This window comes from Oncorhynchus mykiss, chromosome 25 (assembly GCF_057628025.1).
Source record: "Oncorhynchus mykiss isolate SJ-2025 chromosome 25, ASM5762802v1, whole genome shotgun sequence".
Classification (NCBI taxonomy): domain Eukaryota; kingdom Metazoa; phylum Chordata; class Actinopteri; order Salmoniformes; family Salmonidae; genus Oncorhynchus; species Oncorhynchus mykiss.
Window position 1 is genome coordinate 64,419,760 of NC_143046.1, and position 18,892 is coordinate 64,438,651.

The following is an 18,892-nucleotide window of genomic DNA, read 5'->3' on the forward strand; positions in this document are numbered from 1 at the left end:
TTTCTGCTGAGGGTTACAGAATGGATGTTAAAGAAATTGTAGCAGTGCAAGAACTGGTAAACAGGCCACCAACAAACATGAGAGAGCTGAGGAAACTACTGGGGTTTCTAGGGTACTATAGGGGTTATGTACAGAACTTTTCACAACATGCTAAATGTCTCTATGACTTACTAGCAGTGAAGTCGGAGACCCCAGCATCTGGGAAACGAAGGACCAAGGTAGCTATGCAGTCGGGACAGGCTCTGCCCCCCCAGAAAGTTGTATGGGAGGATGCTCACCAGAGAGCATTAGAACACTTGGTGAGTGTGTTGACTAATCCACCTGTGCATGCTTACCTAGATTTCAAGGACCCTTTTATCCTGCATGTTGATGCCTCCGAAGAGGAATTGGGAGGGGTGTTATACCAATGACAAAGTGGCAAACTGAGAGTCATTGGCTATGGCTCCCGCACCCTGACTCAAGCAGAGAGAAACAATCACCTTCAATCAGGGAAACTGGAATTCTTGGCCCTCAAATGGGCAGTGATTGATCGGTTCCGAGATGTCCTATTTTATGCTCCCTCTGTGATAATGCACAGTGATAATAACCCATTGATATATGTACTAACTACAGCAAGACTGAATGCCACCGGTCATTGCTGGGTGGCAGAGTTTTCTTACTTTAATCTCACACTGAAGTATCGTCCTGGAAAGGTAAACACTGACGCAGACTTTCTGTCACGCTCTCCTTTGCATGCTGAACATTACATGGAAGACTGCACAGAGAAACACCCACTTGAAATGGTAAAAGCAACACTCAATAATGTTCAGACACAACAGAATGACTGTGTAACGTGGATCTCCACAGTCACACTAAGGCCATCAGTGCAAGATGAGCTGTCATGGTGGGGGGGAACAGTTACAGACCGACTGTCTCCATACGATATTATGCAGGCTCAGTTAAAGGATGCGGCTGTATGGAGAATCTTGGAACTGAAATGTCAAAGGACTAAGCCTGAACCAACAGAATGTCAACAAGAGTCATACAAAGTCAAACAGTTACTGCAAGAGTGGAACAGGTTCCATGCCTCACCAGATGGATTAATACAAAGGAAAATGGCAAAAAGGACACAAGTTGTGGTACCAAGTCAGTATAGAACACTGATTTACAAGTACTTACACACTGAAATGGCCCATCTAGGAACAGAAAGAGTGTTGAACTTAGCACGAGAACACTTTTATTGGCCGCGCATGCAACATGGCATTGAACACTTTATCACATAAGTGTGTAAGTGTATCAAACAAAATAAACCCAGTGTAATAACTAGGGCCCCAATGCAACATGTACGAGCTACAGCTCCTTTCCAGATGATTTCAATTGACTATGTGCATTTGGAGAAAAGCAGAGGGGGCTACGAGTACATTTTTAGATATTTTCGATAACTTTACAAAATGTGCACAAGCCTACCCCACCAGAAATAAGTCAGGGAAAACAGCAGCAAAAAAAGCTTTTTCATGATTTTTTCCACAAAGTTTGGCTTTGTGTCAAAAATCCATCATGATCAGGGAAGAGAGTTTGAAAATCAGTTATTCAGAGCCTTGCAGAACTGTACAGGAATAGCCAATTCCAGAACCTCTCCATATCATCCACATGGGAATCGGTTGGAGAGATTTAACCGTACACTGTTGTCAATGTTGCGCACACTAGATGAAGAGAAAAAGGCCAACTGGGGTGATTATCTGAACAAGGTCATTCATGCATGTAATTGTACCACCAGTGATGCTACTGGGCTCTCACCGTATTTCCTGCTATTTGGAAGGGCTCCACTGCTACCTGTTGACCTTGTCTTTGGGTTACAGATATCATACCAGGATTATGCTAAGAAGTGGCAGCAACAGATGGCTGAAGCCTATGACATCGCCAGTAGAAACATGGAGAAATCAACAGCAAAGGGAAAAGCCTACTACGATCAGAAGAAAATGAGTTCTGCATTGCAATATGCTCATGTCATGTAATTCTCTACCTTTTGAGGAACCTGTTGAAACACCCCATAGAGGTCTGTGGAGAAGGGAACCACCCCAGCAAAAGCAGCAAAATGGGGAGAGCGCTGAGTCTGAGAGCTCAGATGAGGATTCTTATCTAGTATTCATCAATAGGCCACATAGGGATGAAGAGAGCAGACAGAGTAGCACACAACTAGTATCAGATAATATTGGGGAAACGGGGTCTGACTGATAGAAACTTCACTGTGAAGGAGTGCCAGCCAGTCCTCAGAGAGAGCCCGGAGAGGACGGGTAAATATGGAAACAGCTGAGGGCTCAGAGACTCAATCATCTCATGATGAAGTGGACACTGATTCATTGGGGTCACCCATGACCTTGACCTGCCGTTCAGCCCGGCAGAGAAGGCCCAGAGACATTCTAACCTATAACACTTTAGGGATGACAAGCTCTGATCAGGATACCAACTAGAGATGTTCTGATGTGTATATATTTTCTCGTTTACCTTTTCTCGTTTACCTACTAATCACAGTGTGATAATGTTTAGTGGGGGTTGCGTCTTTGCCCATAAAGGCAGACTGGACATGTCTAGATAGTTATATGGCTGTTAGGCCAGTTTTCTCCGTTGTTCTCATGAACAATACTTACATCTTCTCTTTGTTTTGAAGCCAGTGAAATGTTTGTGACAACATTTAGTTTTTGCAGTGGGGTGTTTGTTGTAAGTGGCTTAATACAGTTGTATTCCAGCCACTAGGGTGTACTCTGGTGAAGCCCATGGAAAATAAAGAAATATAGTTTAAGTGAATTGAGAAAAGTAAGAATGAAAAACTAAAGAAAGACTGTAAACAGCTGTTGCCTGTGCTGACATGATTATCAATGAACCTACCGGGTACAACCCCAAATCTGTAAACACGGGCACCCTCATAGATATCATCCTGACCAACCTGCCCTCTAAATACACCTCTGCTGTCTTCAACCAGGATCTCAGCGATCACTGCTTCATTGCCTGCGTCCGTAATGGGTCTGCGTTCAAACGACCACCCCTCATCACTGTCAAACACTCCCTAAAATACTTCAGCGAGCAGGCCTTTCTAATAGGGTACCTTGGAAGGATATTGACCTCATTCCGTCAGTAGAGGATGCCTGGTTATTCTTTAAAAGTGCTTTCCTCACCATCTTAAATAAGCATGCCCAATTCATAAAAATTTGAACCAAGAACAAATATAGCTCTTGGTTCACTCCAGACCTGACTGCCATTGACCAGCACAAAAACATCCTGTGGCGTACTGCATTAGCATCGAATAGCCCACGCGATTTGCAACTTTTCAGGGAAGTTAGGAATCAATATACACAGACAGTTAGGAAAGCAATGGCTATCTTCAAACAGAAATGTGCATCCTGTAGCACAAACTCCAAAAAGTTCTGGGACACTGTAAAGTCCATGGAGAATAAGAGCACCTCCTCCCAGCCGCCCACTGCACTAAGGCTAGGAAACACTGTCAGCACCGATAAATACACGATAATTGAGAATATCAAGAAGCATTTTTCTACGGCTGGCCATGCTTTCCACCTGGCTACCCCTACCCCAGTCAACAGCCCTGCACCCCCCAAAGCTACTCACCCAAACCTCCCCCATTTCTCCTGCACCCAAATCCAGATAGCTGATGTTCTGAAAGAGTTGCAAAATCCTGACCCCTACAAATCAGCCGGCCTAGACAATCTGGACCCTCTCTTTCTAAAATTATCCGCCGCAATTGTTGCAACCCCTGTTACTAGCCTGTTCAACCTCTCTTTCGTATCGTCTGAGATCCCCAAAGATTGGAAAGCTGCCGCGATCATCCCCCTCTTCAAAGGGGAGACACTCTAGACCCAAACTGTTACAGACCTATATCTATCCTATCTATCCTAGCCAAGTTAACAAACAGATCACCGACCATTTCAAATCCCACCGTACCCTCTCTGCTATGCAATCTGGTTTCCGAGCTAGTCATATGGGTGCACCTCAGCCACGCTCAATGTCCTAAACGAAATCATAACCGCCATCGATAAAAGACAATACTGTGCAGCCGTCTTCATTGACCTGGCCAAGGCTTTCGACTCTGTCAATCACCACATTCTTATCGGCAGACTCAATAGCCTTGGTTTCTCAAATGACTGCCTCGTCTGGTACACCAACTACAGAGTTCAGTGTGTCAAATTGAAGGGCCTGTTGTCCGGACCTCTGGCAGTCTCTATGGGGGTGCCACAGGGTTCAATTCTCAAGCTGACTCTTTTCTCTGTATACATCGGTGATGTCTTCTTGCTGCTGGCTGGTGAGTCTCTGATCCACCTCTACGCAGACGACACCATTCTGTATACTTCTGGCCCTTCTTTGGACACTGTGTTAACAAACCTCCAGACAAGCTTCAATGCCATACAACTCCCCTTCTGTGGCCTCCAACTGCTCTTAAATGCAAGTAAAACTAAATGCATGCTCTTCAACTGATTGCTGCCCCGCACCTGCCCGCCCGTCCAGCATCACTACTCTGGACGGTTCTGACTTAGAATATGTGGACAATTACAAATACCTAGGTGTCTGGTTAGACTGTAAACTCTCCTTCCAGGCTGGCCCTCACTTCATATTCGTCGCCAAACCCATTGGCTCCAGGTCATCTATAAGTCTTTGCTAGGTAAAGCCCCGCCTTATCCCAGCTCACTGGTCACCATAGCAGCACCCATCCGTAGCATGCACTCCAGGAGGTATATTTCACTGGTCACCCCCAAAGCCTATTCCTCCTTTGGCCACCTTACCTTCCAGTTCTCTGCTGCCAATGACTGGAACGAATTTTAAAAATCACTGAAGCTGGAGACTCATATCTCCCTCACTAACTTTAGCATCAGCTGTTAGAACAGCTCACAGATCATTGCACCTGTACACAGCCCATCTGTAAATAGCCCATCCAACTACCTCATCCCCATATTGTTTTTTTGTTTGTTGCTCTTTTGCATCCCAGTATCTCTACTTGCACATTCATCTTCTGCATATCTATCACTCCAGTGTTTAATTTCTAAATTGTAATTAACTCTGTGTTGTTTGTGTCGCACTGCTTTGCTTTATCTTGGCCAGCTCGCAGTTGTAAATGAGAACTTGTTTTCAACTGGCCTACCTGGTTAAATAAAGGAGATATATATTTTTAAAAAGCTGGCTCGACAGGTTGCCATGCCTCAGCGGGGTCGATAGGCTCCCATGCCTCAGCTAGGTGAACAGGTTCCTGTGTCTCGACCGAGGCAATCAGGGAGGTCTCAGCCGGCTCATCGGGCTCTCACACCCCAGCTGGTTTGTCAGGTTTCTGCGCCTCAGGGGAGGTGACCGGTCTGCTCCTGATCCCCGGGACCGTCCCTTTGGTTGGCATCCTGCGGATGGACTCACGCGCTGGGGAGGGAGTACTGCCACGTATACTCTCTCTCCGGCACTCTAGGTCGACATGCTCCAGCGTCTCAGCCAGATCGGCAGGTTCCCGCGCCTTAGCAGAGGTGACCCGTTCACTCCTGATCTCCGGGATCGTAATTTTGGTCGGCGTCCTGCGGCTAGTGCCGCGGGGAGGGGGTACTGTCACGTGTGCTCCCTCTCCGGCCTCTAGGTCACCAGGCTGCTCATTATTGCACACTCCTGTCACCATCGTTACACACATCAGCACATAATGACACTCACCTGGACTCCATCACCTCCTTGATTACCTGCCCTTTATATGTCACTCCCTTTGGTTCCTTCCCCAGGCGTCATTGTTTCTGTTTCAGTTTCATGTCTGTGCGTTGTTCGTGTTTCTTGGTTAGTATTATGTTCCATTTATTTTATTAAAACCCTCACTCCCTGAACTTGCATCCCGACTCTCAGCGCACACGTTACAGGAATTGTAAATATGAAGGACACTTGTTTTAAATCTATTTTATGTTGTAACCTGGAGACAAATGTGAAACCAGTCATATGACAGAAAACTGAAGCATATCAACTTTCCCGCAGTAGAGTTTATGAAATGATGTGGCTACCCTGACTTTATCTGTTTCCTATTTCTATCATGTTAAATATTAGCCACTATCAGTATCGGCTGTCAGTAACCCTAAAAACCACACATTCAACTGGCAATTTACTGTTAGTTCCATTCAGTTGGTATAGCCTACATTATCATTTCATTTAATTATATTGTTTTGTTTACCTTAATTTGCTTTCTCTGTAAACGCAGTCATGGCCGTGCGGTTGTTGCTGACGATCCTTAGTAACAGTTGATAATATACAAAAAAAGACATGTAGGCTTATTAAATCGTTACGGAGCGGCGAGCGGGCAAAGTTGTGACAGTTTGAACCAGACGCATGGCGCAATACTTGGCCATGTCGTCACACAGTTCCATGGTTAGTGCAGGCAATAGATAAGGTATACTCATATACTATTGTATACTATTCTCCCTATAATAATAATTATATGTACACTAATCTTCCAACATTACCATGGGTTGAAGAATGTGGCAATTTTCTGAATGAATCAAACCACTGTTTTCTTTCATTCATATTATTTATCCATTATTTTACCAGGTATGTTGACTGAGAACATGCTCTCATTTGCAGTAACTACCTGGGGAATAGTTACAGGGGAATGAATGAGCCAATTGTAAACTGGGGATTATTAGGTGACCGTGATGGTTTGAGGGCCAAATTGGGAATTTTGCCAGGACACCTGGGTTAACACCCCTACGATAAGTGCCATGGGATCTTTAATGACCTCAGAGAGTCAGGACACCCGTTTAATGTCCCATCCGAAAGACAGCACCCTACACAGGGCAGTTTCCCCAATCACTGCCCTCAGGCATTGGGATATTTTTGTAGACCAAAGGAAAGAGTGCCTCCTACTGGCCCTCCAACACCACTTCCAGCAGCATCTGGTCTCCCATCCAGGAACTTACCTAACCCTGCTTAGCTCCAGAAGCAAGCGAGCAGTGGTATGCAGGGTGGCATGCTCCTGGCATAAATGTAAAGCATAAATGGTTCTCCAAACCATTTTTTTGTGATTCATAAATACTTTCCTAACCCTAAATAATCCACAAGATCAGAGCATTTTCAAATCTACCAATTGGTGCTGAAACGGTGACGAATGTGCAGATATTTAAATGTCGTTCTTTTATTAATCCCTAATATTCTGAACCCGTTCTCTCGATATTGTAACGACCCTGGGTTTATAAGCGCGGAAATCGACACTACTGCACGAGCATGCTTTTGTGACCTCGGGCTCGAAGGTCGAGGGTTCGAGACCTGCTCCCTGCTGTTTCATTACATTGGTGTCGGAAGTGATCGGACCTTGCATCCACGACAGTGTGTGTGCTTGGCCGGGGAGCGCGTTCCTGTAAGACGTAGAGCCACAAGCTAGCGCGAGGACTTGCTCTTTGAAAGGAGGGAGTAGTGTAACGACCCTGGGTTTATAAGCTCGGAAATCAACTCTACCGCACAAGCATGCACCGTTGATATCGCGCCGGACCTCGGGCTCGAAGATCGACGGTTTGAGACCTGTTCCCTGCTGTTTCATTACAACATATTCTAGTGAGTCCGTTGACAACATTCTAACTAAAAGGTACACAGTATTTAAAGGGATGGCTTAAGATAAATGTAATGAAAACTCTACGAGAAAGTCTGTTGGTTTTCAGAGGTTGAATGAAATTGAATCAGAGCGTACAAGGTAGCCACACCGTGTTGCGTGACTGAATAAGGTAAGTCTGAATACCAAATACTGATTAGTGTGTAGGAAATGCGTAAATTCCTAAGTTGGAATCGGCCCCTAAGAGCTTAGTGCCGTGATGCCAAAATAGCCTAACGCACGTCTGGCCCCTCACTGTCCCTTCCAGCAGCCCTGACCAGATACTTGGCACAGGTTAGGCCAGTGCTGCATCTCTCCATGTGCAATAAACCTGCAGCCCTGTGGACTGGTCAAACCATGACAATGTTTAACAGTCCTCTCAGAACACACAGTCTTTAACAGGCCCCTGTCCCCTGCTAGTAAAGCCAGAAGGCCTCCAGGAGAACTGCTGTCCCGCAGTGGGACTCCCCCCGACACCACGCCTCGGGTCAGATGAAACATCGTAAATCCAGTCCCAGTCTTTGACATTGTACCAGGCCCTGGGCCCGGCCTGCCTACCTTCTCTTTGACACCCCTGTGCTTTAATACCTGGTAAAAACAGCTACACTCCACACTGTTTACAGAATTCATAATTCTCCATTCAGGGTGTTTTGTATCACACAGAAATGTGAGGGACACCAACAATCAGGTATGTGTTAAAGATGGGTAGGACAAGAGCGACTAAAGGATTCTGGTCAACAGATATCATGTGTGAAGACTGAACTTTGGCCCAGTCATAACATATCCGCCTTTAATGTAATCAAATAAAGAACACTCAGGTTTCTAGAAAAAGATAGTTGGCAAAGAGCTCTAGAACTTTCCCTTTCGTCATTAGCTGTGTGATTTAATATGAGTGCTAACGAATGGTGATGCAGACATGGTTTCTTCCACTCACCTCTCCTTGGAGATGTTCTTACTCTCCCGCTTCCAAGTGTTCTTAAAGTCGCTGCAGAACTCATACCAGAGCATGAAGACGTAACCGGGGGCCACCTCCTTCTCCCCAGACTTTGGCTTGAGCCCAAAGTAGCTCACCATGTCCAGGAAGCTGTGTGGGAGAAACAGAGGGAATAAGAGAGAGCGAAGAGAGAGACGGCAGTGAGAGAACATCTCACTGGGTCACAGGGGACAGCCGGTAGCGGAGGCTCCATTATCACATTGACCTCCTCTATAGCCTGGAGGGGAACAGTGCCAGGGGTCGCCCCCCCCCCCCCCCCCCCCCCCCCCACACACACACACGTGAATGAATTGCCCCTTGGGGATTAATAAAGTTGTATTGTATTGTACACACACATTGATTACGTTCATCCAACTTGCTATCTGAGACATCAAATCCAGTAATAGTAGAGACATGAAGATATTCAAGATTCTCATTCAAGATTCTCAGCCTTAACGAGATGAGAATCTACGGCCCTTGTATGGCAGATCCTCAGACTAATTCAATTGTAACCACATCTAAACTATCCACAAGGCTCACAGCAGTGCTCACCGGGTTTAAAAAGCAGCCTGCTCCTCTGGGGCTTTCTCTAACCTAAACATTGAAAAAACATTTTTTTGCCCAGCCTGTCAAGCGCTTGATATAGAGGCACAATGATTCAGGAGATGCTCCCAGATTGACACAGAGGTTTTGACTTCCAGATGGTAGGTGGCTGTTGCGACGCTAATGTAAGACATGTTGGGAGGGGAGTGTTGGGGGATGGGGCAATGTGCGCGGCAGACGGCTGCTCCCACATACTAGCCGCTTCCCATTCCCCAGATATCCGTCATGTGCTCCTCCGACGCTCCAGCGCTGGGGAAGATGGTGCAGTAGATCATCCTCGTCTTGACTCGTTCCACAACCAGACTAGGCCAGGCCAACGGAACCCAGGAGGAACAGAACATACCAAATTGACATCCATTCTGTAGGCCTTTGTAGACCCGACCAGCACGGCCCAGCGTGATTAACTAGGCTCCTTTTGTATTGGCTCCTTCCCTGACCCTGGGTCAGGTGTCAGAGCTCACACAAATCACGCACAGTCTGTAGTGTGGTAAGCTTAGCTCTTTTCCTTACTCTCTCTGTCACACACGCATACGCCGCACACGCACACACACACACACACACACACACACACACACACACACACACACACACACACACACACACACACACACACAGACACCACACACACACACACACACACACACAAAGACACCACACACACACACACACACACACACACACACACAAAGATAACCCGCACACACACACACACTCACACAAAGACACAACACACACACACATATACACACTCTGAGTCCTACAAGCACCTACCACGCACTTCTGGAGGGCTATGACGCACCTGCTGTGAGGCCGTTTATTTCTGTACCTATGTTCAGCATTTCTCACTGACGGATAAAAGCCTGGGCAACAGGGAATATCACATGGATATTTGGACGGCTAAGATAACATTCCATACAACAGATTAGAAAGGGAAACACTCCTGTGGTCAGCTGTTACAAAATGTGTTTCTTTAACGGCGACGAGACATCTTTAATAGACAATGGATAATGTATAATAGAAGTTGTGACAGTTCAAATATCCCTCCAGCTAACAACCCTTTAACCACATACGTATGTAAGCAGCACACACGCTGCAGTCGTTTCATATGAAATTGAGCATGATGAGGGAGGGAAACTTAATGGTCCATTAACTGTGGACGTATCAGGAAACCTCAGGGAAACTGAAACATAAAAGAAACTAATTAGGATTGCATGTTCAGGAAAGGACCTCATTGCTCACTGCATAGGGTACCCAGGATATTGAGCAAGAAACTCACATTACATCTCTGAAACTGTCATAAACTGTGTATCATGTCAGCTTTCCATAAAGTAATTTTGCCAATCAATTGACAAAATTAATGTAATTTCTCTACAACCGACATGTCATAGCAACCGGTCCTTCCTATGATGATGGTTGGCTTCAGGCCATAACAGAAAAATTCATTCCCGTTCCTTAAGGGGTTGACCCTGTGTTTCAGTAGCTGGCAGTGATGATGTGATGTCTATGAGCCTTATTAACACGGGGCCCTAATGTGTGGCTGTGTCGGTGAGGTAGATGCCTCATCCAGGACAGATGTGAGGGCCGGGGCCCACCCACACCCCACAGAACAAACGGTACACACACACTACAGCGCACACACACACCACACCACGGCCCACCGCCCATATTCATCACCAGCGTGTCACTTTTATGAGGTGCGTCCCTGGGAACCTGAGAGGGCCCCCCCCCCCCCCCCAGCGGCAGGCAGCCCCGGACTGTTTGGATGAAATTAAAGGCAAACTTCATTAAAGGCTAAGGGCTGTCAGCCGTGGGACCCTTTTGATCAATATCCCCAAGTTCAAGACCTTCATTACACTGGTGTCAGTCACACAGTCACATAGAGAGATATCATAATACCACCAGGAGAAGGAGAGAGAGAGAGAGGAAGAGAGGAAAGCGAGAGACAGAGAAAGAAGGCAGAGGGAGTGAGAGAGAGATGGAGTGAGAGACACAGAGAGAGAGAGATGGAGAGACCCATGCATTGCCAATCTGAGTGCTTCTCTTGGCTTGAAATGGAAACATGAAACAGGGGTGTTTGGAAACATTGGCTGAGTTGTAGTATTGTCCAAAGCAATCAACATCTTACAGTTTATAGTTTCCATTTTCCAGCGTCAAGCATCCTTTGGTTTCTCCTTCATGTGCTTTTCATGATTTATTTTGGAATCTGGAGAGTTACGATTTAAAGCAAACAATTCTGGTCTCTATCTAAACAAGGAAAAATAATCTATTTGCTTTGTTTGTTCTTTCTAGTGTGTTTTTCCAATATGACATTTTCCAGATATGTTTTTTCTCTGACACTAGTTAAACGTCTGCCAGTTGACCATTTCTCCATAAATAAGGTGGGCCTTCTTACAGTGACTCTTAGAGTTTGCAGTACCAAACACGGAAGATAAGGCCTGATAACAACTAGAGTGGAGTGAGCACAGTGTGTGTATGTAAGCATGGCGGGTTATCGGCATTGGCACAGTGTATGTGAGTTTGGTGAGTGTGTGTGAACATGTAAGCGTAGTGTCTGTGTCTGTCTCCATAGGCAGCCCTCCAGACAGCCCTTCCCTCCAGACAGCTCTTCCCTCCAGACAGCCCTTCCCTATCTCGGGGCTAGTCTACATTGTGCCAGGTTATGACCTGGAGATTGTACTGGTCCTGTGTGGCTTAGTTGGTAGAGAATGGCACTTGCAACACCAAAGTTATGGGTTCAATTCCCACAGGAGACCAAAACAAAAGTATGGAAATGTATGCATTCACTACTGTAAGTTGATGTAGATAAGAACATCTGATAACTGACTAAAGTGTACTAAATGACAGAAGAACCTGAATGGCTACATGACATCCACCATCCATTATACTTGGCTGAGTTCCCTTCTGTATTACAGAGGTATGCAAACAGCTAGGTCAGGAAATACAGAGTCATACATATATGACACGTTGTTTGGTCTATGACCTCTAGGTTAATTGTGTTGTGTTATATTAGAACGGACAGAGACGATTCATACCTTTTCTGTGCAGCTTTGAGCTGGTCGTCCTCAGCAGTGTGGTCCTTTTGAACTGGAAAAGACAAAACAACAGCATGGATTAGATGAATACACATGGAGTAAACATACCTATGTGTGAGGCAGTATGGGAGGCTTGGAGGTCACAGTACATACAGTAGTGGGAATAGATATTTCCAAATGGAGGTAAACTGAGGTACATCAATGACACTCCATGCAGTCCCGCTGGTACAGATGGGGGTCCTGTGGGTACAGATCTATCCTCTCCCAGGAGGAGTGTCAGGGTGAAGGGTCATTAGCATGACATGTCTAAGGTGGTGGAGCATGTGCTAGAGGTGTCCATGGATTTCACCGTGGTGAATTGTAAGAGGTGAGATGTTTGTGTGTTAGTGTGTTGATGAGGAGTGTGAGGTGGGGGTGTAAGGAGAGGTCTAAGTGTGGACTGTGTGTTGAGGAGGGGAGAGGGGCAGAGGTGCGTAGCAGGGGCACAGGCAGCACAGCACAGCGCAGGGCTGAGGAGTGAGTGTATGAGGCTTGGGAACTGGAGGCTCCTGTGGACTCCTGCCATGTAAAAGTGTCTAAATGCAAGGCAGATGTGTGCGGCGGGCCAGGGCGAGGTGCAAGAATTTATCTAGGGCCAGAGAGTGCCTGTGATCTCAGATTTATTGCATTTTCCAGATTCATCCTTTTTACAATGATGGGGGACCTTTCCCACTTGAAGATTTAAGAGGGGGAAGTCTCCCAAAAATTGTTCAAAGGCAGGTTTGGGGGTCTTTTGGGAGAGGGTGAGCTTAAGCTGCTACCACCCCTTTTGCTTTGCTTTTTTTTTTACATAAGCAGGCTGATTGTCTGAAGTAAACCTAATGAAGGGAAGGGGTGGCCATGGCTGGGATTGGGGAGGAGGGGGGAGAGCCATGACCAATGGCGTTAGGCCCAGCGGGGGGTTCAGGCTGGCGCCTGAGGTCCTCTCTGGTGCGGCTCTGTGTAGAGGTGGCACCAGGCCGGCCGGCGCTCTGAGAGAGAGCGGCCCACAGAGAGAGAGAGAGAGAGAGAGAGAGAGAGAGAGAGAGAGAGAGAGAGAGAGAGAGAGAGAGAGAGAAAGAGGATGTGTGAAGTTTCTCTTCCTCCGCTCCCTGTGTAAACATGAAACCAGTAGTGGCTAACTAGAAAGTTATGAGACGCTCATGCTGAGAAGGACAATAAATTAGGCCTTTAAAACTCTGACACACTTTTCCAAACCACTGGTTTACCAAGCAGTCAGATAACAAAGTGCTAGGAAACTACATACATAAGCTGTGTTAAGGACCTGGAACCTCTCTGGGAAAAAACACACAATCTTTACTGCATCAGTGACTACAGCTTCGTGCTATAAAAATGTTTTGATGTGTGTATGCCATTTCCATACATACTCAATCAAACATCAAAAGGAGCTGCAACGTGTATGTGTGAAAGTTTGTGTGTGTGTGTCGATAAATCTCTTGTTCTCGGAAACGATAAATATACCTTGCTCCTTGCCAGCCCTAATCTTTGAACTTTGTTAAACTGTGCTGGTTTTCACATTGTTGTCCTATCAAGAGGGAGCTCATGGCCTCCTACTACCATAGCACAAACAAGCACACTTGTTTTCAAAGCCTCTGCCCAAGACAACATAATTAGCATTGTTTGCCAACACAGTGAAGAGCTCAGGATTGTGCATATATGACCAACCAGATGATTATGACCATAATAGCCTGGGGAGGAAGGGTGGTGAGCTTAGCCTGGTGGGGAAGGGTGGTGAGCTTAGCCTGGTGGGGAAGGGTGGTGAGCTTAGCCTGGTGGACACCAGTGTGCAATGGGATCTTTAGTGACAGACATCTTAAATTAGGGCCCGACTGCACCCTTTGCAGGGCAGTGTCCTTGTCGCAGCCCTGGGGCATTGGGACCAGAGGGAGGAACATCTCCCTGGGCCAGACACCTCTCAGCAGTAAACATAAAGGAGAACACCTCACAGAGTGAAACTCAGCCGTTAAAGGACTACATGGCATGCCATGTTAAACTGACACTTTCCACTCAACACATAGTTATTTGGAAGAGTTGAATATTAGTAACTGGGTTCTGATTCATTGACAACAAAGAGAGCTTATTGAACAACACATGAAAGCCCATAGAACACTAGACAAATAAAACATGACAGAACTAGAGATTCAAGTGGGAAAATTTGTTTTAAATTAGTCATGGAGTGTATTCACTACTCAAAATGTCCCTGAAGGATTCAAAGACTTTCTATTAAAGTGAGAACAGAAAGGTGGGTTTGGCTCATTGTTGTTGTAGAAAGTAACAAAACATTCTTTCAACGCTAATAAACAGTTCTGAAGGAAAGGGAAAATACTTGCTCCCAAACTGCTGAAGCATTGCATAAATAGGCTAACTGAGTGCTGCTGAAAGTTAGGGACTCAACATTTCAGCATTCTACCAAAAAATATATAATGAGAGGGGGAGCAGTACTGTATATACAGAAAGGAAGCAGAGGTGGTCATGGGTAATGGCAGAGTAATGCCTTACAAGACAAAGGCTCAATGACATGGAGCTGTAGGAGCATTGTAGGAGCGTTGTAGGAGCGTTGTGAGATCACAAGCAGGTTTGCGAGGCAGGGCCTAGGGCGTTGGGGTTCAACTGTGGGCCCTGCTGAGAGGGAGCAGCCTGCCGGCCCCCACAGCCTCCACACAGCCTCCCAGGCAGTTCTGGGTCAGCGCTCCACAGACACGATCACATGAGCTGCTCTGCTCCCCTGCCTCGCACAGGAGCAAGCACGGAGTGCACTATGACAAACAGACAGTCCCTCCTCCATTAAAAAAGTATACCGTACGTATGAGATAATTCATACTGGCTCCCTTCCTACACATGCTTGGTTATGGTTATAGCTGTCCATCAATACCAATGACGACATTGATGAATAAGATGAATAATGGAATGGACATCTCTTACACGAAACCTGGCTGCTTCACAAGTAAGTGCAATTGCTGGAGGAGCTCTGTTTATTAAGAACGGATTATAAGTTTCCCACTGGAAAGTTTATGTTCAAGATGTTTTTTTGTAAACCAATACCATTTTGTAGCCAGTGGCAACGACAATGGTTTAAAGACCTTTCAAATATTCTGTGATATTGACCAAGACTACATGCTTGACACACTGGAATGTTAAAGGGAATAAACAGTCTATAATACATTTCCGTTTGCAATATGTAACTAGGAGACAAGGATACCAAGGCAGACTTTGTTCGCAATGAATACAGTACTCGAAACATCTCTATGCTGAAAACACTTCCCTGCCTCCAGTTCTCACTCTCTACCTCCCAACATGTGGATGCAATCTCTCCGCGAGACAACTCATTTACATATTTTATAGAAAGACCCTATTGTTTCCCAATATTCTCTGTCTGGCGCAAGTCATTTGTGTATTTTGCCCTTCAATGGAGTAAAACGTAGATTGCCTTGTGACACTTTTGTTCTCACTAGTACTTTGGAGAGATAAGAGGTTGTTGAAGATGTTGGCAAGGGAGAGAGAGGTGGCTTCCTTTTAAGCAACTCCGATGCCCTACCAGACCTATAGAGGGCCATAGACCTGAGGCAGTGTTTTGTTAATAGCCTGCTCTTTGTGGTATGCAGAAATGTGGGAAGGCCCTCGCCTTGCCTGTGTAAAATTGGTGAAGGTGGCAAAATTGCATGCAGGTGGTTGTTGGCTTGCCAAGATGCTTGAGTTGCAGTCTGTTTGGTTGATGTTTACCCACAGCGAGAGTGATGATAGCTTGGTCGTTTAAAGCCAATGAACTGTGTCCAATATTGTGAGAACATTGCCAAAAGCACCACTACATACTGTTTGGGACAAAATGCAGAATCCTAGTTGGCACTCATTCAAATGAGGAAGAGGTTCTGTATGCATTATGTTGCTTTAGTGTCACGAGCCTGGTACCTGCTCTGTATAAGCCTGACAAGGCACCTCTCCCTCTGTCTGCATGCCACGTTGTAATGCATGTTAGGAGCGGATGTGTTGCTGCTATGTGAACAATAACTCCTGGGAATATTTACACAGTCATTTCCAGTAAATCAGGGATTACAACGCGTCTCTGTAAACTCCTTTCCTCTCCCTTTCACATTCCCATGATCAATAGTAATCACATTTGAACCTGTTGGCCAACGGAGGAACACTCCGAGATGGATGTCACTTTCTCTTTTGGAAAACTATGACATCTGTGCTTCCTCATGCTGCATACCACAGAAACCTTACAGGAGCCCATGTCTGCATGATGGAAGTAGATAAGCGTTATGCTTTCTATGGAAGCAGCTTTACTAGCTGACTGACTGGCTTTGCAGGGCACTGGAGGGGGCTGTCGGGAGGGAAGGCTCTGGGGTGAAGATGCCTAGTGGAGGGGGAGAGGTGGAGGGGATCAGAGTGTCTCTGTCTCAGTGTAGTATGTCCCTGGCTGCCACGGTGGTCCCCAAAATGTCCCACTGAGTACAGCCAGCCTTTACGAGGCCTCAGCCAGGGATGTCCTGCCAGCTTTATAGCAGTCATGAGTACAGGCAGCATGTTAAGGGCAATGTAATCCCCTCTGCAGGGTTAGGCTTTAGACTCTTGTCCCTGTGCTGTCAGAAAGGCAGCCCCCTCTAACTGACGCTGGGCCTGGGCTCCACCATCACACAACTAACCGCCTGACAGGGCACAAAAAATATATAGAAGAGCTAAATTACAGCTTTGGGCTTTAATGGTTCCTCTCAGTGTTTTGGAGGAAGGCAAACAGGACCTCTCTAGTTTCTCTCTGAGGTTGGTTTCTTTACTTGACATTCTCCTCAGCAATAAATAGTCTATGTGGAGAATGTTTCATCTCTGGAGAACAGTGGGTTCATTCTCCATTCAGAGAAGTGACAGGCTGGCTTAGAGACATGACAGAGAGAGTAAATGTATCATCACTATCTACTGGTAGAATTTGGGAGTGTGTCACAGAGTATGATTTGGAGGGAGGAGGAGGGGGAAGGTCGTCTCATCACTCAGTCCAGTGGATGGGCTCAGGCCTCTGCTTGACACAGGCCTCTGCTTGCCTCTGGTGCAGTGAGTGATATCAAACATTCAAGAATCCTAATTTCCAAGAGCTGTCATTACAATCGTTAAAGAAGAAGTGGCCTGTGGAGGCCAAGGGGAGAGTAAACACATCTAAACACCCAATCAGGCCAGAACCAATGTATCCTCTCTGGCCCCTGGCTTTATTATCTCTCTCACTGGGGATCAAACAGCCTTCGCTGCCCAGCCTGGCTGCCTGTATTAGGTGACACGCAATGTTTTCAACCCCCTGAGTCTGCTGGAGCAACATCTACTAAAACAACACATAGCACCCCCTGGTAGTCAACACACGGGGCCTTGTCTCCTCCTCTCTTCGGTTCTGGTTTGTTTTACTCACCGGTCGAGACGAAGGCCTCCATTTTCTCCTTGAAGGGCTGGAGGTTCTCCTCGGAGGAGTTAGCACACACCTTCTGCACATCCTTTTCACACGCTGGGGGAGAGAGAGAAGGCAGGAAACGTTCAATATTGGACATTTCTCAGCAGGAATGGATTTAAAAAGCTTTGGCCTGGGGTGGGTGGAGGAGAGAAAGTGTGAGAAAGAGTAGACCGTGTCCTATGGTGTACTGTGTGAAATTGGCATTTGTTTTTTTATTGTCAGAGCCTCATCATTGGGCTAAGGTATAAAACAATAACTAGCGTGCCCAAACAGCAAATGTAGCACATTAATTAATGACATGTGAGAGTGGGTATCACGTTTCCAACACTTTCATAAGTTAGTTAACCAAAGCCTGCCGAGGGGAAACATTTGAGGGAAAAGAAGTGTGTGAATCTCCTCCAAAACATCCCAACCAGATGGCTATTAAAGAGAACTGGCAATCACTTTAAATGAGCTTGGTCTGCATTCAAAATGGAAACAGAGATCATGTTTCATTATCAGTAAAGCCAAGTAATAGTCTTTAAAGGGGCTTTAACACCATTTTCTGGGGGGAAAAAAATAAGAAATTGATTATAAATCTTCATCAACATATTCAATAGACAAATTATGGAAATATAGTTTTGTCCAAAGACTTTTGAATGGGAGTAGGGTGTTCAATCTGTTACTCTGAAGAAATTAGGGTAGATAACACATAATATGTTGAAGCCACAGATACTGGGGCATCTCTGTTGTAGCCATAGGTACTGAGCCAGCCACCCAAAACATTGAGTGTATGGCCCACTATCTAGATGGGACATTTTTGTCACGACTTCCGCCGAAGTCGGTCCCTCTCCTTGTTCAGGCGGTGTTCGGCGGTCGACGTCACCGACCTTCTAGCCATCATTGATCCATTTTCCATTTTCCATTGGTTTTGTCTTGTCTTCCTACACACCTGGTTCCAATCCCATCAATTACATGTTGTGTATTTAACCCTCTGTTTCCCCTCATGTCCTTGTCTGAGATTGTTTGTTGTATGTAGGTGTTTATTGTATATTCTGGTGTGCAACGGTTTTTGCACCCTCTATTTGTTATTTTGTATACTTTGGTTTTCGAAGGTTTCGATGTTTATTAAACAGCACCGTTTTTACCAAGTTCATTCTCCTGTGCCTGACTTCCCTGCCACCAGCACGCACCACATTACAGACCGTACTATGGAGTCAGCAGGAGAGGATACCCCGGCAATTGAGGTGGAGGAGTGC

At 45.9% G+C, this 18,892-nt stretch overlaps 1 protein-coding gene across 2 annotated transcripts in view; it reads right to left on the reverse strand.

The window, feature by feature from the left end:
* LOC110505502 (formin) overlaps nt 1-18,892 on the reverse strand; it is a 116,496-nt gene that overhangs the window by 24,078 nt on the left and 73,526 nt on the right. For both annotated transcript variants that reach the window (XM_036962244.2, XM_036962243.2), the window contains 3 exons: nt 17,616-17,708; nt 12,188-12,239; nt 8,514-8,663 (listed from right to left, as the gene is read on the reverse strand). In XM_036962244.2, coding sequence (XP_036818139.2) covers nt 8,514-8,663; nt 12,188-12,239; nt 17,616-17,708 — 295 coding nt within the window. The remainder of the gene's footprint in view (nt 1-8,513; nt 8,664-12,187; nt 12,240-17,615; nt 17,709-18,892) is intronic.